The sequence below is a fragment of the Denticeps clupeoides genome, chromosome 11, assembly GCF_900700375.1.
Source record: "Denticeps clupeoides chromosome 11, fDenClu1.1, whole genome shotgun sequence".
Classification (NCBI taxonomy): domain Eukaryota; kingdom Metazoa; phylum Chordata; class Actinopteri; order Clupeiformes; family Denticipitidae; genus Denticeps; species Denticeps clupeoides.
In genome coordinates this window covers 14,010,214-14,032,816 of record NC_041717.1, presented here as the reverse complement: position 1 = coordinate 14,032,816, position 22,603 = coordinate 14,010,214, and the positions used below count along the sequence as shown (strand labels likewise).

At 45.9% G+C, this 22,603-nt stretch overlaps 1 protein-coding gene across 1 annotated transcript in view; it reads left to right on the top strand.

The window, feature by feature from the left end:
- The first annotated feature begins 2,051 nt into the window (after positions 1-2,051).
- taok3a (TAO kinase 3a) overlaps positions 2,052-22,603 on the top strand; it is a 37,947-nt gene continuing 17,395 nt past the window's right edge. Inside the window, exons 1-2 of the mRNA XM_028997299.1 lie at positions 2,052-2,679; positions 20,754-20,958. Coding sequence (XP_028853132.1) covers positions 20,824-20,958 — 135 coding nt within the window. The 5' untranslated portion in view covers positions 2,052-2,679; positions 20,754-20,823. The remainder of the gene's footprint in view (positions 2,680-20,753; positions 20,959-22,603) is intronic.

The following is a 22,603-nucleotide window of genomic DNA, read 5'->3' as shown; positions in this document are numbered from 1 at the left end:
CAAGGCCCCCTCCGAGTATTTTGTAGGCGCCCAAAGATCTGCCTGCTCAATATTCGCGAGATGGCGAATACGCTTTCCATTTACCGAGGGTGACTTAAACTCTTGTAGACATTTTTCTCTTATTTTTAAATAATATATTCACACTATAGGACTGGTTGAGGCGTATGCATTGTACGATTTTCACGTGCTGTTTAAAACGGCAATGCTTCGGACACTCCCAGCCTCCAACAAGATTTCGCGGTTGTCAGAAGTGAAAGTAAGCTCGTAGCCCCGAACAGAGGTACTCGCGTACCTCAAATTTTAGTTTTTTTTTTTTTTTTTTTAATCATGGCGACGTCCACGATTAGCTCTGTCGACTGTAGCTGTGAGTGTTTATGTTTGGACCCAGTCAAACGTTCTAGCTAGAATGAGCACATGTAACGGTGAACGTGGAGCAGGACCCCTGATGAATAACTTTAGCTAACAAGTCGTTAATGTTGAACCGTCCACGTATTATTTAAGGGAAACACTGGGTATCCATTAAATTTCAGTAACCACAGGTTAAATTTAAGTGACCATTTATTCACGTATGTAGGTTATGTGCAGGATCATATAAAAGAGTGGGTTGATACATTTATAACTAACGGCCATTTTCCATTGTGACCAACAAGTGAGTTCACTTATACAAAGCAGAAAAAGACTAGACGATCCTTTAATAGTCCCACAAGTCACGACAGAAAGTGGACAGTAAAATCAGAGCAGCAGAAAAAAAACTAGCATAGACAATATAGTAACTGTATAATATAAAAAGTTTAATATACAAATAAATAGTGTGGGGGGGGGAATGTATACAGATATATTTGTCTAAATACATAGAATATATGTACAGTACAGTTTGGACACACCTTCTCATTCAATGTGTTTTCTTTATTTTCATGACCATTTACATTGGTAGATTCTCACTGAAGGCATCAAAACAATGAATGAACACATGTGGAGTTATGTACTCAACAAAAAGTGGAGACCTGACCTCCACAGTCACCGGACCTGAACCCAATCAAGATGGTTTGGGGTGAGCTGGACTGCCAACAAGTGGCCAATAAGTGCTAAACACCTCTGGAAACCCCTTCAAGACTGTTGGAAAATCATTTCAGGTGACGACCTCTTGAAGCTCATCGAGAGAATGCCAGTAATCAGAGCAAAGGGTGGCTATTTTGAAGAAACTAGAATATAAAACATGTTTTCAGTTATTTAACCTTTTTTTTTGTGAAATTCATAACTCCACATGTGTCCATTCATAGTTTTGATGCCTTCAATGAGACTCTACCAATGTAAATGGTCATGAAAATAAAGAAAACACATGGAATGAGAACTTTTGAAGCTTCAAACTTTTGGCCTGTACTGTATGTATGTGTACATATCGAGGGATTTTAACCAGGCATCAGCAGACTCCACAATACCCATCTTCACCCAGTAAAAGCATTTCACTGCATATCATACCGTGTATGACTATGTATGTGACAAATAAAATTTGAATTTGTTTGCCCACCAGAGACAATAAAACACTGAACCCATTTTTCCTCACCCCACACCCCCTCGACAGGCTCATCCACCTGGGGGTTCGAATCCTGATCCGCCAAGGTGCCACTGTCCCCACACTCTGCTCTCATGGCTGCCCACGGCTCACTAAGAGTGATGGTTAAAAGCAGAGGACACATTTCACTGTGTCACCATGTGCTGCAGTGTTTCACAATGACAATCACTTCACTTTCACCTTAAATACACACACACGGTTATTAGGCAGTGGACTTTTGAATGATTTTGGACATACGAAAATATCCAACTTGCGTGATATCTCGAAACGCTTGGTTTTTGGGGATGATCGCATCGATCACGCGGGTCGCGGCGTAATTCTGCTGTAATTCTGATCCATGCCGGCAGGTGGCGCAGCGGCTCCGGTGATTAATTCGCGGTGACAGCGGCGCAGACGTTATTTTAAGACGCCGTGTTTGCAGCCGCGGGAGTCGCACCGCCGCGTTCCAGCCGCGCCGTCGCACGACTCCTCTGGCAGCTCTCGACAATCGCGTCAGGGTTATAATAATAAAACACACACACACACACACACACACAGAGAGAGAGAAAACCGACACCGCCGACGTCTCGTCGCCGCTTCTCCTTCTGCGCTCGATTGCTTCGCCCTGCAAGTCCGTCCGTCCGTGACATGTCCAGGCTGGGAAGTGCGGAGGGACGCGCCGCTCCGGTGTCCGCGCGTCCCCGCTCGTCCTGTGGCGACGGCCGCGCATGAGGTCGCCGGCGGACCCGTCGAGGGACACTGTCATGGACGGCAGCTTTTGGGACATTTCGCGCGGAGAAGGCGGGCGCCGCTGATAAGTTGGGAGTCGCTCGGCGGCTGAAGCGACGCGCCTCTCTCTCTCTCTCTCTCTCTCCACTTCTCTTCTGCAAGAAACGAGGCGAGAAGAAGAAGAAGAAGAAGAAAAAAAAAAACTTGTTATTTCCGCGTGACAGTGGCGCTGGGAGGCCGCAGGTCCTCGTCCAGGAAGACTTTTTTTTTTTATTTCACGCACTTGGCGGACCGAGGAGTGAAAGAATAACTATAAAGCTGCGCGTCCGGAATGGAGTGAATATATATATATATATATTGCGTTAACTCTTTATTCCGGCGAGGAGACGTGGAACTGGGTGAGTAGAGACACGCTTTCTGGTGCGTTGTTGGTGTGTGTGTGTGTGTGTGTGTGTGTGTGTGTGTGTTTTGGGGGGCAGAGTAACTTTACTCCGCGCACCTGCCCTTCTTACTACTCAACTACAACCAACTTACCAACACGGGCGAGCCGCGGCGTTATTACGCTTGTTTTTTTTTTTAAATATCCGTCAAATATATTATTACGATTCATCTTCGCAGTTCAGCTCACAACAGCGCGACGTCGCCTGAAAACAAGTCCGTCTGAAAGACGCGAAGTCGCCTTATCGGTTTCAGCCGTCACGTCGCGAGCGTCGGGCCCGCGGTGACGCAGACGCGCCGTCCCGCCGAGCGACACGGCGGGCAGCGGCCATGACAGCGGGCCCCGACCCCGGGTCCCAGTCGGCGGGCTCGGCCTCGCACCTGAGGACGCACCTGGCGACGTCACGCCCGCAGCGTTACCCACGGAGGGACCAGGCCGTGCGAGAAACGACGTCATCGCCGCACGCTGTCTGCTCTGTAAAGCCCCCTTGGACGGCCCTGGTGTGAATAAGGCTTCACATTTACATTTAGGGGGCAGTGGTGGCCTAGCGGTTAAGGAAGCGGCCCCGTAATCAGAAGGGTGCCGCTTCAAACCCCAAGGTGCAACTGAGCAAAGCACCGTCCCCACACACTGCTCCCCGGGCGCCTGTCATGGCCGCCCACTGCTCACCAAGGGTGATGGTTAAAAGCGGAGGACACATTCCGTTGTGTCACCGTGTGCTGTGCGGCAGTGTTTCACATTGACAGTGAAGGACATGGCGTACGGGGAAGTACGTGTGTTTGCTCAGCTGGCCGGGCCGATCGTTTCTTGTTGGAGGGTTTCTGGAAGGGCCATGGTCCCGTTAATCCATCTCTATAATAAGGTCCGTTGTGGTCGTTGTGTTTTATTGGGGGGTACTTTAACGTGACGTTACATCAGTGTCGGGGACATGAAACGTGTTTTCGTGTTTGATATCATGCACGCTCATTGCTGGAACTAGGAACCAGGAAGCAGATCGTTGGCTGCCGGCCAGCTTGTTGGTGCCGCGTCCCGTTGTGGGATTCTGCTGAAATTCTACGGCGACGCAGAGCGACGTAATACTGATAACCGAGGCCGGGGTCATGCCCCCTAGTTTCACATGACCGTGGCCTAGTGCAAAGGCTCTTGGGTACGCTAGTGCGGACGGTGGTCTTTTAAGATATTCGAGTGATTGGTGGCATTAAATAACCTGAGGCGATCTCGTTTGAATATGGTTCGAGCTCGGCTAATGTCACAGACACGCCATGTTAATCAGCTAAGCATCCTGTTTCCGGTATTTGGGGTGGCGACTCTGAACTTCCCTGTCCTTCCACGTTTAACACAGTTTCTGAGCATCAGTATCACCACAGAAGTGTGTGTGTGTGTGTGTGTGTGTGGTAGTAGCAGCCTAGTGGGTAACACACTCGCCTGTGAACCAGAAGACCCAGGTTCAAATCCCACTTACTACCATTGTGTCCCTGAGCAAGACACTTAACCCTGAACGTCTCCAGGGGAGGGACTGTCCCTGTAACTACTGATTGTAAGTCGCTCTGGATAAGGGCGTCTGGTAAATGCTGTAAATGTAAATGTGTGTGTGTGTGTGTGTGTGCACGCGTCTCTTCGCTTGACAACCTGTTGCAAGAGGCAGGCGTGCGTGTGGATTTCCTGCCCCCCACCTTTTTTTTTTTTTTTTTTTTTTTCGAGCCACCACATGCGAGCACCTCAACCAACTCTTTCCTGAGCGCTCCCCCAACCATTTTACATGCGCGCGAGCCTAACTTCTGAAAAATATATAAGCAGGGAAGGAATTAGAACGTCGTTTAAGCGGCTGCTGCAGCGGGGCTCTATATGGCGCGGTAGCGGGCGCATGAAATATTAAGAACTCCGCCTGTCAGGCTTAATGTCGAAGGCTGATCCGCTGCAGCCCGCCTAATATAAGAATGCTGTTCCAGGGGACCGGCTGACGTCCCCAGCGCCCGAGCGCGGGAGCTCATGCCTGAGACAAGTCGGCCTGCTCCGCGAGGAGGTCCCGGGCTCCGAGGGGCCGGCGCCGGGCTCTGTGCAGATGTTGCTCTAACAGGATTACCCTCGACTGTGCTTAATTACCGCCGCCACGGCGCGCAGGTTCCGCCCGACCCCTGCGCTCACCCCCTCGGCCTTTTACTGCCGGGGCGCTAATCGCTGCGGCCCGATACTTACATTTACATTTACAGCATTTACCAGACGCCCTTATCCAGAGCGACTTACAATCAGTAGTTACAGGGACAGTCCCCCCCTGGAGCAACTTAGGGTTAAGTGTCTTGCTCAGGGACACAATAGTTGTAAGTTGGACTTGAACCTGGGTCTTCTGGGTCACAGGCGAGTGTGTTACCCACTAGGCTACTACCACCCTACTACTACTATTACTACCGTTATATGATGCTTTGCAGAGTCATGCAAAGCATCATATAACGCATCCACTGCAACAAGCCTTAAAAGCAGCGTTTGCAGCAGGATGGACGAATGCACGCTTGATACGGCCGTTTGTGTTGAGAGAATCCTACTGAACGGAAGAGATGGTGTTTTGTGCGCGTGGTGTTATGTGGGGGCTCATACCAATGTGCGAGCGGCATAGTTACCTCAACCGTGAGATATTGAGGCGAGAGTGGCAACCCTGGCTTTACCTCCGCTGCAGTGGGTGCTGGCGGTAGTCGAGTAAGATGATTAAACTCCGCTGCCCTAAATTCAGCTCATCCGTGGCTAAATCAGAGACGCCATAGGACAACCGAGCCCAGCTTTTTTTTTTATTTTTTTTTTTTTATATATTAAGGCTGATGGGGTGTAATTTACGACCCGGTGGTATTTACATTTACGGCCCTTAACCAGAGCACCTTACAATCAGTAGTTACAGGGACTGTCAACCCCCGCCTGGGGACACTCAGGGTTAAGTGTCTTGCTCAGGGACACAATGGTAGTAAGTGGGGTTTGAGCCTGGGTCTTCTGGTTCAAAGGCGAGTGTGTTACTCACTAGGCAGTTGGGTTGTCAGAGTCATCATCATCATACCAGCAAGTGAGATTTATTTCCTTCTTTTCTCTCCCTGATGCAAACATTGCTTTTCTCTTGTGTATTATAAACATTTACATTTACAGCATTTATCAGACGTCCTTATCCAGAGCGACTTACAATCAGTAGTTACAGGGACAGTCTCCCCCTGGAGCAACTTAGGGTTAAGTGTCTTGCTCAGGGACACAATGGTAGTAAGTGGGATTTGAACCCGGGTCTTCTGGTTCATAGGCGAGTGTGTTACCCACTAGGCTACTGCATTATAAAGGTGTGTTGGCATCTCATGCCACTAAAATCGTGCACTGCTTGTGGTGAAGCGCAAATTGTTATTTTTTTCTATAGCGGATTTTTTCGGCCGTAAGAATTGTTATCGTAGAGCACGTCAGCCAAGCCTTTTGTTTTCCCTTCCCCTTTACAGCATTGCATAGCGTTGCAACATGAAGGGCCGTCAATTAAATGGAACCGCCGTTATCGGTAGCAGATGCGCCCAGTTTCCTTCCCTTTCCATTCGTTTCTGCTCGGGCTGCAGCCCAGAAACATCACTTCCTTAATCTCGCCGGACCCCCCTCAAAAAAACGGTAACGTGGCATGGACACGTCGGCCGGGCTCGTCCGGTATCTGGCGGCAGCACCATACAAACGCGGCGTCTATGAAATGACTGATTCGGGCGTCCTTTTTAGTTGTCGTTATTTCCATAGAAACGCGTCATTGTTTCAACAAGAATCAAAAGCTTTTGTTCATGTAAGTGAATTTGACGACATCAATGTGTTATGTAAAATGTTCCAGAGCCTTAATGGTTCCATTTGTGTCAGTATGTGGGTGAAACTATTACACACACACACACACACACACACACACAGCCGAGACAGATGTGCACCCCTGTGGTGTGAAAGATTCACGCTGCGGAGCGGAACATTTGATTCTGGCAAGCAGAGTTGTCGGGGAAAATCAAACGGGGGGAGAAGCGACTCCGCTCCTTTTACTGTCATCCTGTGCAGCCGTGCCCTCTGACCCCGAGCCCCCTAATAACTTCCTGGTGTAATGACCCCTGCGCGGGGCCCTTCCTGTTAATCAGGGCGCGCCTGTTTATCTTTGCACGCGTGCCAGTCCAGCTGTCTGCACAGGAAGTGGCAGTTGTGCCGAGGAGGAGGAGGAGGAGGAGTGTGGGGACGCGCGCGTGCTCTTTTGGCTTCAGCTGCGATTATCGCCGCACGGTAATTCGTTAGAAGAAACCGTCTCACCATTCACATCGTGGTCCAGTCGGCCTCATTCCCCCCTTTTTTTTTTTTTTTTTTTTTACTGTGACCGGTGACTTGAGCCGTCGTGTCACGTGACCCCAAGCAGCCGCCTCGACTGGACCCTGCTGAAGGCAGAGCCGAGTCATAACTTTGCATAAGCTCGGAAATAAATGAATATATATATATATATATATTTTAAATACATAAGCAGAGAATGCCAGCATTTAGTCCCCATTTGCATGTGATGTATACGGTTCTTCACCCAACCTGGCGTGTTTGCTAGTGTGTTTTCTAAATTGAGGGTTTTACACGTATCGTTTATTAGTGGCCATATGGCCGCCAACTTTGTTAAATCATTTGTGATGTCGTGGCTGCTGATAAAAAGGCAGCCCGTCAGTCGCTTCTTTTCTGACTGGAGAGGAAAAGAGGAAACGGCTGCAGTTGATAAAAGGATAGTTTCCATTCTTTACCAAATGAAGAGAAAATCAGTTTGACGCCAGCGAGTAACACCCCTAAATAAATAAATAAATATTGATAAGTAAAAATGTTAAATGATGCTGTGAAAACCCAGAGCACCCGGTCCTGTATATATGCAAATGAAGGGCACGTTTTGGGAGGGGGGGGGGATAGTGTTTCCCATTTCAATAAGGAGTCCTGCTTTGCTATTTTAGGCCTGTTGGTGTATTTTTATGGCTCTTAGTCATGCTGCCGGTCTTGTGTTGAAAGGTGGCGATGGGCTCGGTTAATTATTGATGAGCAGCGCGGCAGGAGTGGGAGGACGAGTCGTGCCGCACGGTGACGTCAACGCGTACGTGTGTGTGTGTGCGTGTGTGTGGGGGGGGGTGCCATCTGGCCCCCGTGGTGCCTGTGGCCCACCCAAGCCGGTTCCGCAACTCTGTCACTTGGGAAAACGGTGACTCACGTTTGGTCGTCGAGTGGCCCCGTCCGATCGGGGCCCTAATTGCGACGACACAGAGGCTCATGGGGCTTCTGTCCTGTGACGTGCCGGTGGCAGCACGGGATGAGGGGACAGGGCGAGGCATGGCGGGCGCCGAGAATGGCCCCGCTGGTTTCTGAGCGGCACCTTTTCTAAAAAAAACGAGAGGAGGATGGGGGAGAGAACGGCACCCGTTCCGAGCCTGAGTTAATTCCCAAATTAATTGCGGGCAGACTTTACAGGGATAAAATCCCAAATCCCAGCTCGAGCCCGGTCTCTGTAAATTCCGCCGCCGATGTGCATAATTCATAGAGAATGTACGTTTGTGAAGATGGGGGGTGAGAAGGAAGAATGAGACATTACGCTGGGGAAGTGACTCAGTGGCCTACATGCGATCTACCTTCTTTTTTTTTCCATCTCTCTTTCCCCCCTCGCTCATTCTTCTTTTTTATTTCCTGTCACGAGACGAAGGTGTGTAGAAGACACCTTTGATTGCGAGCTGCTTTTTCTTGTAGTACTCGTAGACGGCCCAGCGATAAAGTGGTGGCCCATCTGCCTAGAGCAGGAAGTGTGTGTGTGGGTGACATCACATGAGGACGTGGGGCATGAATCGTGACTGTGCAGCTCATTATTCATTCGATCTCTTCCACACACGTGGACGCCTTTAATTTGGCGAGATTAATATTTTATCGGGTGGACGTGTTAGAGTGTTTGTGTGTGTGTGTGTGTGTGTGTGTGTGTGTGTGTGTGTGTGTGGGTGAGAGGTTTTGTCTCCTACACCCATGTACTGTAAAACCCACTTCAGTGCTGCCATTAATCTCCCCGCTCTCTCTGATTGGAAAATCCGGTCTGGCTTTAGAACGGCCTGCTCCCCGAATCTGGAGCAGGGCTATGTGTGATTCTCTCTCTGTGGGGAGTAAGTGTGTGTGTGTGTGTGTGTGTGTGTGTGTGTGTGTCTGATGAATACTGTAATGCAGGGAAATTTGAGTGACTATGTGTGTGTACTGCGCTGCCGTACATCTCCACTGCAGCAGCAGGATGAGTCAGTGTGCGGGGGGACACCGGAGCGTTTACACTCGGCCTCAGCTTCACTTTACTTCCGCTCCGGAGACCCTGCTGCTATATTCGTATCAAGCGCACGTTATGGGAATCCTTGACTGCATACTTCATTACAGGGTACAGACCTACTGCTCACGACCAGTGTTTAAACTGAAAGGCGTTGGTACCTTCTTCCAGCCACAGAACGGATTTAAACAAAATTATCATTATTATCAATTATCTCTAGTAGATAAGAATTGGATACACACAGTACAGGCTAAAAGTTTGGACACACCTTCTCATTCAATGTGTTTTCTTTATTTTCATGAGCATTTACATTGGTAGACTCTCACTGAAGGCATCAAAACTATGAATGAACACATGTGGAGTTATGTACTTAACAAAAAGTGGAGACCTGGTCTCCACAGTCACCGGACCTGAACCCAATCCAGATGGTTTGGGGTGAGCTGGACCGCAGAGTGAAGGCAAAGGGACCAACAAGTGCTAAACACCTCTGGGAACTCCTTCAAGACTGTTGGAGAACCATTTCAGGTGACGACCTCTTGAAGCTCATCGAGAGAATGCCAAGAGTGTGCAAAGCAGTAATCAGAGCAAAGGGCGGCTCTTTTGAAGAAACTAGAATATAAAACATGTTTTCAGTAATTTCACCTTTTTTTGTTAAGTACAATCCTGTACTGTACTGTATATACACATAGACACGCATATATTTACACATTCTACTTCTGGCTTAGAACTGGTTTGAATTGATTGTAATACACTTTCCTTCCCTTTGTCTGTTGTGTGCCAGAAAAACCTGTAAACAGAGAACTAATTAAAACTGTGAATAAGTCAGGAATGGCGTCATCATGGAAACTATTACAACCCTGTGATGGCCAGTAAGAAACAACCAGTTATAATGTAAAGTATACAGCGCTCTTCTAAAGATAGTAAGAAGTTTTCAGCAAACGGTAAGACAACCTTCTCATACCAGTCATTATCATCCTGTGCTGACAGGTCTCTGCACCACACTAAGGTATAGAACTATGTTTAAAAAAAAAAAAAAAAAAAACACTTAGCCTAAGATCTGGTGGTGGTAGTAGATGTAAGTAGTAAGATGAGGGTGGAAGTAGCCTAGTGGGTAACACACTCGCCTATAAACCAGAAGACCCAGGTTCAAATCCCACTTACTGTCTACTAAGCAAGACACTTAACCCTAAATTGCTAATTTAATAAGGGCGTCCGATAAATGCTGTAAATTTAAGTGTAAATCTTTATCTTTGTAAATCGGCCTTTAGATTTGCAAGTGATATGCCAGCCAGGCTGGGTTCAGTTTTAAGGTCTCAGGTGCAGCCTGGAACCTCGACTGTATTTGCTGCTAAAAATGTCGTTACGGAAGAGCACTGGGGAAATATGGGAGTTTTCAGTGACATGATCCTTGCTCGACTATTTAGCTGTATAGAAGAGGCGTAATTATAGTAAGTTAAGTATAGGTCAGCTATGCATGTCTTTTGACCAGAAATGTGCCTTTCTTTTGTTTGTTTTTCTAGTGTTGACTGATGGGAAAATGTTAACATTTGAAAACAAAACCGAGCCTTTGCACATTCGCACACATAGTTCTATTTTTGGTATATTTAGGTCCTGACGTTCGCACAAATGACTGTGTGTGTGTGGGGAGTGTGGGGTGGGCAGCCAGCTGGAAATGGTGACACAGATGTCGCGTGGAATCGTTGCCTGCCTGGTCGATGGCAAACCTCATCTGAACCCACCACTGAGCTTTACCGTGTTACGATTTAAGCTCTTCCTGTGAGTGTATCAGGATTGGTGGTGGCGACCTTTGGCCTGTCTAGCTTACTCAGCTAATAGCCTTTGGAATGTATGTATCTACACTAAGCACAGGGATTTCCTTCAGGCTCAGTGCAGCCATAGCTGCTGCGTGTATAGCAGTCGGAAATTAAGTATGGATTTGATGTGCAAAGTTACGTTTTTCATGCAATTAGTAGATATTAATATATTTCAGCTGCACATAAGGAATCCAACTTTTTTTATTAATTTCTCAGTTCGTGTCTCAATTCATTCATGCATGTCACTCCTTTCTGAGCAGATACAAACCCTGTGAGATAACACCAGTCCAACATCAGGGTTTTTTTTTTATAAAGGTGTCCTAATTCCTTTAAAGAGCAATTGGCATGTCACATTTACATTTACAGCATATATCCAAATCAACTTACAGTCCCCCCCTGGAGCAGCTTGGGGTTAAGTGTCGTGTTCAGTGACACAATGGCAGCTAGTGGGATTTCTCCTGATTCATTGGTGAGTGTCTATCCCACTAGGCTAGTAACACCAGGAAAGTAGTCGGGGGCACTGCAGATGTCTGGCAGCCTCATTGAACATTGAAAACATGGAACTCGTATGTAACATCACACTTCAGCTATAAGCCAACAGCCGGGATCACGGTGGTTGATGATGGAAAAGGTTTTTTGATCTGTGTGGACCGATGAAAAATTCGCATTTTTTTTGTTTATATCATGAAAATATGTCTATATGATTGTGTTCCAAACTGCGCTGAGGTTCAAGGCCAGACTGCCCTCTTTGCTTCACATTCCAATGCCCTGCCATTGTTTTAAAAAGGGATTGATTTTGATATTTCAGGATTTGCAGAATTACAATTACTCGTTAAATCAAAATTAGACACATTTCTCTAACTAGAATTTTACTCTGAAAGTTGTCATTATAAGTAGTGACTCTTTAAGCACTGCTTTTTTTCAGCCATTTGTGGCAGATCTGGCCTCTGTCCCACACTGAAATCAGCCCGGCCTTTCTGATCCTGACCTCGGCCTGAACTCGGCGAACAGGTGCCAGGTGTGCTGGTCAGCGTGCGTCTCCCTTTGCTGTGCTTGCTGGCCGTGCAGCACTCAAAGGAGGTTAGGAAAAGCTTGCAGGTGGTAAACTGCAAGTCTCACGACTTTCAGCAGCCGGATCCAGGTGCTGCTGGACTACCTCCTCGGCTCTGCGTTTCCTCTCCCTCTGGTCCTGGGATGTGTAATAATAGCATAAATAGACCTTGAGGCTTTGAAATGTAGAGTTAAATGAGGACTGTCATGCAGCGCCTGGCCTGTGTTCAGGGGGAAGCATAGAGCCGTATGGAAATATGTCCAGAGTTCATCAGGACAGCTCTGCTCTCTCTGTGTGTCCTGCTCAACCGCCTCTGCCCACTGTAAAGCAACGTGATGGCGTTTGTGTTTGATGCAAGTACCTCGAGGAGGTGATGGAAAGGACACGCAGACCTCCTCCTACCTTTACGAGGCCTTGTCATAAGAATTAATATTTGAAGCATGAAATCAAGTAGTAAAATAAAATCTGGGCTAGAAAATGCCTCAGGGTGGAGAGGCTTATTTCTCACCTCCCCGTCGAGGGAGGAATGAAGTAATATTGTGGAAGTGAGGAAGACTTGTAACATTCTCGTTCTGGATGAGTCTGTCCTTAAATAAGAACACTTGTGCACTGTTGGCTAATCGTTCTTGCGTAAGTGGGGCTGTGTATCGATGAGTGGAGTGTTTGGCTTGTTTGGCAGCCAACCAGTGCTCTGCCAGTTAAATATTGTTTAGCTGCCTCGTCCCTCTGATGTTGGGCGAATCAGGCCAAGAGCGGTACAGTAAAGCCCTGTGAGGCAACGCTAATTCCACTTTCAACTTAAATGACCCAATATCAAGGAAGGTGTCCGTAATTTTCATATCAAAGGTCAACCACCTCAACATTTCACTGATTTACATTCCTAGACACACTCCAAAGGTTAGTATTGGGGAATAATGAGTTACATGTAATGCCGTTTAATTACATTGACAAATTTTTTAATAGTAATCCATTATAGCAGGGCTGGCCGAATTTCTCAGTGATCAGCTTGGGGCATTTTTCACGATCACGATACAATGGCAGAAATTTGCTTATTTTGCTTATTACATTTTAAATAGAGACATGTGACTGCCAGACATCCCAAATCTTCTGAGAATCTACCACATAATGATAGCGGCTTCCTGATGCCTGCAAATTGAAATAAAATATGCGAGAAAAAAAAAAATTTCTGACATGAGAAAAAATGTGATAGGAAAAGTAAAACTTCTAAGATGCATCAAAAGTATTTATGTAATCATGTAAACGTTTTTTTTTTATTATTTACTTGACCACATAAGCAAACACCAGAATAGCTAAGTGGGACACATACCTCTCAAAATATCGCAAAGAAATTTAAACATGGATAAAAAAATTATTATTTCTGGCCACTTTTAAAGGAGGCTCCTCATAAAGATATTCAGTTAATAAATGCTAATGGAAAATGCCATTACAAGTAATGTCACACGATATCACGCAATATTCCTTTTTTGAAGATATGTTTATTTGTCAGTGTTGTTTTGTACGAGAAAACGGGACTTTGCAGTATTTTTTTTTATTTAGGTTGATTGGCGTGTCCCTTTTTAAAGCTAGTTCAAGCGGAATGAAAGCAGATATAACAATAATGCTTTTAGGATATTTAATATCTCTTGTTTCCTCACTGCCATGTGTTGTGGCATTGACATGCGGAGCAAATATTGTTGTTTTAATTTGGTTGATCATGTAGCCCTGTGGCATGCGTCCGCCGCTGGTTCCAGACAATGGCAGATTTTACGTACTTGACTGCTCTTGCTGCTCCGATCCAGTCAATTCATCGCTGCTGATGAACCTTTATTAACCTCCCACACCTGTCATGGCAATGTGTACTTTCCACCACCAGTCTGGACATGTTCTATCAGAGAAGCTGCATCGCTGGATGTATATTTGTGGGGCGTGGTTGTACAAAATACCCAAAAGGTAAATACCTGCTTAATTTCTGTCTTTTTGCGCCTGGCACACACAATTGCTGCTTGCTGTTCGTTTTATCCTTTCTTTTCTTTCTTTCTTTCTTTTTTTTTTAATCTGCCAGTGGTTTGTGAGTGTAATGTATTACTAAGTACACAAATACAGTGGAGAAATGCAGCAGGCAAACATGTTTATCTAGATGCCAGACCCCCCCCCAATAAGAGTACTGAATCAGCATACAGTAGGGGTATGTTTTTTATTAATACCGATTCAGTCTTTCTGCTCTCGTTCGCTCGCTCGCTCTCCTCCTCAGCCTCTCTTTTTAAACACTGCTAATGATGGCATTCTGCTGAAAGTGGGGCATGCGGCACACATGCGCTTTTGTTCTGTTTGCGCGTGTCTGTGTGTTTGCAACGGGCTTGAGGAATCTGGGGCCCAGCTACAGAAGCTGGTCTCCAGCCGGACTCCACTGGACCCCGGAGCGCCGCGCTTTTCCAGGTCGCCGTGGGTTTTGGCTGGTTACCCCGGGCCTGCATTCCAAGCCTGCACAGGCGCTGGGCTCCACCCCCCACCCCGCCGTCCTGTAATCACCATTACGGGCGCCACAGCGAGAGTGGTACACAGGGAGCAGAGCTTGACTTCCTTTTTCCTTCCGTCGCTCCATCTCTCTGGCCCTCTCCACGACTGCCAACTGTTTGTGTCCATTTCAATTTTCCGCGTTTGTGGTTTCTTGTTTTGCATACTGAAGGCATGTCGAGCTGAGGTATTATACTGGCTTGTTCACTGAGAACAGCAACCTTTAAAAAAAGTCACATTTATTACTCCGGATAACTAAAAAATAAAACTTTTTTAACTCTGTGTTATCTCCCTACTTTGCGAATCTATATTATATTACATTTGGTTTTTTTTTTTTTCCATTGAGAGACACAAGATTATGTTGCAACACACCAGATAGACAGACAGACAGACAGTTTTTCAGAAATGTGGCCAATCCACACACTAGTTGAGCGTTGATTTGTAAATGAGGTTACAGTCCTGAAATATGTCGATACAGATTGAAGGTTCCCTAAAATTATTGGCATATCTAACACTCATGACCACAGCCTTCACGTCATGTCAGGCCTAGCAGCTTCCACCTTTGCACTGATCGTTGTAGCACATGGAGTCGTGGACTCGTAATAATTTCGACATTCTCCATCTGATTTTCAGAAGCCGTAACCTCAGTGCTTGATTCTTTGAGGCTATGACTCGATCCTGGTGCGTTTTTTTTTGTTGTTTTTTTTAGTTCCAGTCGAGCCCTCAGTTCCGTTTGCCACCACCCACCGCTGCCCCCCTCCCAGCGCAATCAGCTTAGCATCAGCCCTGAAAAAAGCAGAGCAGGGGAAGCTGTCAGAGGATGACTGCTCTCCGGAGCCTCATTGACGTCCCCCACTCCCCTCTCTCCCAATAAACAAGAGGCGACCTTGGATTTTTGGCTGTGGAGTAATGCAGAGACTATTTCCCAGGTCATGTGACTAAGCCATGGTCAGAGATATGACCCACGTCTTCCTCTGTGCTTTTTGGCGTAGGTACATGAGTGAAAATGAAGTGATTGTTATTGTGATACACTGCAGCACAGCACACGGTGACACAATGAAATGTGTCCTCTGTTTTTTCACCCTTGGTGAGCAGTGGGCTGCCATGACATGCGCCCGGGGAGCAGTGTGGGGACGGTGCTTTGCTCAGTGGCACCTCGGCGGTTCGGGATTCGAACCGGCAACCTTCTGACACCCACTTCCTCAAAGGGAGGGAAAAGTAGCCAGCGGCCTCAAAGTCCCGAAGTCCTTTTCCAGGTAGCAGCTGGTGTCTCAGCGCTGCCCAGGTTGGGGGTGGCAGATGGGGAGGCGGATGGAGAAGCAGGAAGAGACCTGAACTTTTTCAATTCCGAGGCGCTTGTGGGCCGGTGATGAGTCATGAATCATTCAGCAACACTCAGCTGAACACAATGCATCGTGTCTCATCATCCAAACTCCTGACCTAGAGTTGTGCTTGAGAGGAGGCAAAGGATGAGACCATAAAGCGTGGTGTTCACACAGAGGACAAAAGAGAGAACTAAAACGGTGCTTCTGTTCGTTTAGTTCATTTATCAGGAGAGTAAATAACAACCAGATCAAAAAGAGAATAAACACAAAAATGTGACGAAACATAACAAAAAAACCCTGTTTAACATTGATCAAACATTAATTTACTGAAAATCATTCATTTGCGAGAGCCCAACCCCCAGTTCTTGTTGCAGTTCTCTAGACATTACGTTTTTGTTTTTTTTGTTTTTTCCCCTGAAATCAAATTAAATTATTGTCATTTTCACACTTTTCATAATTCAGTTTTATATAGTCCCTAGCTGAATAGCTGTGTGCACCGTGTGCTGTGCTGCTGTGACAATCACTTCACTTTGACTTTTAATTTCAGAGTGACTGTTGGTAAGTATTTACTATATTTGGGAGTGTTTGTATGATTTTACCTAATTTACCAGATTATCCGTGATGAAGACAATTTTAATATAGGACCACAATAGGGTCCATCAGTGATACTGACAGTCATCCAATCTGAAGTGCTGTTCTTTATTATAATTGTAACGAAACGTCAGCAGTCTGTGCTACTGTCATAACAACAAATGATTATGAACAGCGTTTTAATATTTAGGCATTCAAGTTTTTGCTCCAGAATGTTGAATAATCTGAATATTGCTCCAGCTTGTGCATAATAGACATGAATCTGACTGCTACAGAGAACAAGAAGAGGGAGATTAATACGCATGGCTGGTCGTAACCTTGTAGGTAGCGAATCCGCCAATTTTTAACCTCGTATTTTAGCTCAGGGGTAAAAATAATCTAACTCATAATATTACTTAAACTGCCCCGTCAAATTAGCGGTAAGTGCACGAGTTATTAGAGTGTTTTGTAGGCATGTCGCATGAAGGACCGCGCGTCCGCCCCCGCTCTCCTCGAAGGGCGATCAGGCCTGCGTAAACGGTCGCGCCGAAAGACGCCTGACCTTGTCTGCACGGCGCGACTCTAAACTACGCCGCGTCCTTCTGTGTCTCCACAGGCGTTTTAGCGTCTCTCCCAGACACGAGGCTGAAGGTTGGGCTGTAGACACGCATGCCAGGACGCATTTATTATTATTATTATTTTTTTGTGCGTGTGTCTGTGTTAAGTGGCACTTTACGCTACTGCGTGCACGCAGAAGCTCCAGTGCTGTGGAAAAATGGGTCCTTTGCCTTGTAAGGCCGCTCTAAATAGGAGCTGTTGCCTCATGAAGCAATCATTTGGAACGGGGGGGAGAGAGAGAGAGATTTTTTTGTGCGCCATGGCTTGCTCCAGTTCTGAGCTTAGTGCCATGGGCAGTGTTGGCTGCTGAGTCACACGAGCAAGGCAGCTGTCAGAGTGAAGCATTCTGGGATGCTAGAAGGGTGGTCGGGTCTTTTCCCTCGTCTCCTCTTCCCCCACCCCGTCCTCTTCATGTCTTTTCATGTTCATGTGGCCATATTTTCTATTTCTGCTTTCAACGTGCCCTTTCACTGCTCCTGTGATATGCGTGCAATCACACACACACACACTCACACACATACACACACACACACACAGCAGCTATGATTTCCTTAATCAAGTATTCAAAAGCAACCTCCATTCCCCCATTGCAGTAGCAGCGTAGAACCTGATCCATGGTGGACCTGCGTGGTGCTGGTTTTAGGGATGTGAACCCCGTGACAATGTCCAGATTGAATGAAAGGTCACCAGGCTTCCCACCTCTGAATTGCAGTTCATGTCTCCTGCGGCAACGTGGGATGACGTTGATGAGACATATTATCTGCCGGGTTCCTTGACCGCTTGCTTCTTCCCACCAAACCATGTGTCGCGTACAGAAGGTGTGTGTGGGTGTGTGTTTTGGTCCACGGTACCTCTTATTGGTGTTGTGACGGCCGTGAGATGTTTACCTTCAGTATCAGCGCTGCAATGCCCCATGAATGAAATATTAGTCGTCTACCAGTTCGATTCTTCGTCTGATTGTTATTGGTGATGGTGCTTCGTGTGAATATGTCTGGGTAAAACACGTCTAGAATCGGGTGATCATGGTTTGCCTTTTCTTTCTTTCTGTTGGTTTTTTCGTTTCCCGCTGCGCACTTGCCCGCTAGTCCCCAATCCGGCCCATCCATTAATAAGCGTGTTGCTTTTTAAAGATGTATATTTCATAGAAATTGGGAAAGTTTTCTCGCCCAGTGCTCCGGGCGGTCCGGGGACCCGCGGGGCCGAGCCCCAGCAAGGCAGCGGGCGCCGGAGGGCGGCGGCGGCGATGCTCCGCCCGCAGCGCTGACCCCATGCATTATTCAGCAGCCTCACGGGCTGCACTCACGCCCACACGTTCTCAGATAAATAAGTCATGTGCGCAGTTCCACCGGGGCTTCCTGGGTGGCGTGAGAACCCGCAGATACTTGATGAATGTGGCCAAGCCAACAAACTCACACACACACACACACACACACACAGCCCACCTTTACCCCTAATCTGGCTAAGCGGCTTCCTTAAGGACTCAGCCGAGATGCAATTATTCCCCCAAATGTTGCAAACCTCCTGCAAGTACAGAGGTGAGGGGGGAGGTGGCGGCGGTGAACTGTCACGCCGCGCGCGTTGACAGGCTGTTACAACCTGTTGTTGCTGCGTTGCATCATTCACACGTTGTCAAAAGGGGGAGAAGACGGAGGAGGAGAGAGGAAGAGTGTGTGTGTGTGTGTGCGTGGGTGAGAAGAGGGGGGTCCCCTGAGTAATCACGTGACTTGCTCGTATCGTATATTCCATTTTTAACGCCGACCCTCTTCATCTCTCGCTCTTTCTCCATCTCCCTCTCATTCTCTCTCAAATGATCATTATTTTTTTTATCTTTGAAAAAAATATTTCCTTGAGTTGTACGGCCCCCCTCCCCACTCTCCTCCCAACACACACACACACACACACACACACACACACACACACTCACAGTCTCTCTTTTATCTTCTTCGTTTTGCCCAGGCATTTTTATTTGGGGGGGCGGGGGGGCATGTGTCCAGCTTGAGTGCCAGGCTTACGTCAGACTTCATTCGAGGATGCAGAACTCGACTGGGGCTCAACAGGAGGGCAGGCGGGGATGATGCAACGCAGAGACACTATGGACTCCGTCGGGCTGCTGTGTCACAAAGGGCTGCCCGCCGACGGGCTGTCCAGCCTGGGGATAATTAGTGCATTAATTCACAGGGGTTAATTAAACCCTTCCATTATTATCCGTCATCGTGGCATCTGTGCCTCTAGGCTTGTCACAATACTGCAATACTGAACGTTCAAACTTGATACGATAGTGGGGATGCTACTCGATAATATGTTCGATACTACAAGGGGAGAACACAGGGACTTATTAAGTATTTTTTAAATAAATAATAATTAGTTTAATCTTTTTTTTTAAAAGTTATAAGACTATATATAGTCACACATACACATACGTTGCATTAGGGAAAAAATAAAATTGATTAATAAACGAATAAATGAAAGAAATGTATTTTAACGTTTCTGAGCCAAAAAAAAAACAACTAAAAAAACCTCCTCGCTTCTCACGCCATAGAAGTGAAAAATATATGCACGTTGAGCAATTACATAATTAACAAGGAGACATTCAGATAGTGCAGATAATTTGTCAATGGTATGGTGTAGGGAAGAGCTGCCTCCGCTCATGTGCTGGGTAATTTTCGACACACTCTTCATTTAAATGTTGTTTCGAGAAATGCTACTGTACATTGCCATTACAATTAATATAAATATCAATTTTATTTACTTTGATTATTTCATTCATTTACTTATCTGTCATTTACAATATTATTTGATTTACAGCACAAATGGCACAACCAGTTTTAGAACCTTTAAGAGTAACATATACTGTAATACTAGTGTACGTTTGTCAAAACGTGCAATGCGGATGCAAAATGCATATAGGATGGCAGGTCTGCTGTTCTCTGAAACTACAGCTGGGTTTGCTTCAATTTTCTGTGCCAGACTGTGAATAAAAATCACCTTTAAATAAATAGGCCCGTGCAAAACTGATGCAACGCGACAAAGAAGCTTTTGCCACTACTATTTAAAACTGCAGTTTTTCTTTCTTTCTATCATTTTTTCCCAATAAAGGCAAACAAGACCAATTTCAGTTGATACTGATTCATGGTCAATATGTATTGAAACATTCATAACTTATAAGCCTCTGGCTGTCAACAGGCCAAAATCATTTAACACAGTAAAACTCCTGGGCAAAAAAAAAAATAAAATAACGTTAGTCTTTACTACCCAGTCACAATGTAAAAAGACCACTAATATTATCATACTGTATGCATGGCTTCATTTCTGAACGTATAAGCATGAAGTCAGTGACAAAAATGAAATCTGGGCCCCGATTGACACTTGTTGAAGAATATAATTAACCTTTTAAAAATGTATGTAAAGGGATTTTTGGGTTTGCTTTTAACAGCCCCGTGTCCAGTTCAAGTCACATCACATTGCTTTTTTTTGCTTTTAAGTACACCTAACAAGCAAGCAGCCTTCTTTTATTCGCTTGTGAATGTGAAGATTTCATATTACATTGAAGTCATTGTTTGTAGTTTCCTCCTTTTGTCGCTTTTCTGATTTACTCTGGTTTCTCCAAACAGCTGCTTGCGCCTCGGCGCTCGGCTCTTTTGTCTCATTCCGGTCTCGCGCCAGTCTCACGCGTGACCGATGCCGTGACTCAGCGCAGCCGTACCTGCAGCTGTGTGGCCAATGAGCCGGCAGACACTGAGCAGGCACCACATGAGTCCCCCTTCACCCGCTGCCCTTGAAGGAATGGGTGCCCCTGATGTGATGTGATTTTACAAAGTGTTTGTACTTAAAAAGCTTTTTTTTTTTCTTTCTTTTCCTCAGGCACTGACTAAATGCCGGGCCTGTCAATGAGGAAGAGCACCGTGTGGAACTGCACGGTACTGTCAATCCCATGATGCCATCATCCACACGAAAAGGAGCGTCGAAAGACCCCGAGCTCGCCGATCTCTTTTTCAAAGATGACCCCGAGGAAGTGTTCTGTGACCTCCATGAGATCGGCCATGGGAGTTTCGGGGCAGTCTACTTTGTGAGTTCTGTTGTAGTCCTCCCTGTTTGTTTTGCTATGCCAGTATTATTGCATATTCATACTTTGCCTACATTTTTTAATTTTTATTATTAAAAATTATTTTAGCAATCTTTAATCCATAATCGCAGCACTAATATTCACTTTCATTCAGATGGCAGCTCTCTATGTAGGAGGCCTTCCTATTGCTTTCTCATTAAGAAGGCAGTGTAAGATATGAGAACATGCAGAACGAGTGCAGTCTTTGAATTCTTCTGATATTTCTCACACCTCTGTAGACTGTATAAAATTGCAACAACTAGTTAATGATCCACAATATCATGTTACGTGAGGTAAGTTGAGGCGCTCGTGTCTTTACAAATGTCACATGAACATTGCACACCCGCCTGACCTTCACGTGAGTCATGAAAACAGAAGCATAATATTACAATGCAGTTATCACTATTAGACAGTCAGGTTTGGTCATGGAAACTGATCTAAGTTTTCATTTTAACTTTAAACGACGACAGGGGTTTCCTGAAATAACATTTTTGTTCTCTTAAAACTTGAAGCTAGTAGTAAATAGAAATAAATTGCTAACTTTGATGCTGTTAAATACTGTATGTCAGATTTACATTTTTTTGTTAATATAGACTCCTTATCACGAAATTTTATAACATTCTGGATAAAATTGGTCTGTATCATAAGTATAGTTCAAGTATGTCAGGTATGTCCAGATGGTAACTCAGTCTATTGGGATCAGTGATGATGCGTACATCTGACCTCATCTTTCGTTACTCCATCAGGATGATGAACCTCTGTGGGCTTTATCTGGTTCTGCATCAGTCGTTCCATCCCAGAGGTTCTTCTGCTATTGCCCCTTAATCTTGAGGTCTAATAATGTAAAGCCTTTGATTCCAAATCTGCACCAAGGCCTGAATCCCTGGCATCAAATCCCCTTTGGCCTCTCCCCTCCTCCCCTCTGCAGATGTAAGGTTCAATGGTGGAGGAATGGTGGGAGGAAGAAAGAAAAAAATCAACGTTCCTCTTTAGACAGCTGTTCTCTCCACTAAGTGGGGAGGGGGGTGGGACGCCAGATGCCAAGGCGAGCACTGGGCCTGCTGGAAATGACGGCGTGAATCCAATCTATGGCTCGGTTGCACCAGGTCCAGCCTGATGCCACGCTCAACCTACCAAATCCAGCCCAGAGCCCAAGGCATGTCTGTGCGCAAACAATCCAAGCAGAAGACCCCTCCCCAAAAAACAATACATTTCTCACCCCCTGAACCATGCTTAATGAGACAGGTTAATTAGCAGGTCATTAGCCACAATGATCAACCATGCTGCCATACATGGATTTTTTTACAAAAATCATGGGAATTAGTGAAGCCAAATTTGACGTAAGACCTGATTATTGCATTAGTTGCATTACTAATACAATTTATAATGTTGTGAAGTGCCTTGTTTGTGAGAAGAGTCCAGCTGAATGCGCGCTTCAATTGGCATTCCTAGCTTTGTAAGGAGATATTTTCTAAAACGCTCCCAGTTTTTAACACATTTGCTGACATCACGGAGAACAACAGAAAACTGAGATTTTGGCTGCCATGGTGGCATGACATGAATGACAAGCATATACCTTGCCAATCTTCAGTTTGCCAGTTCTTTCACC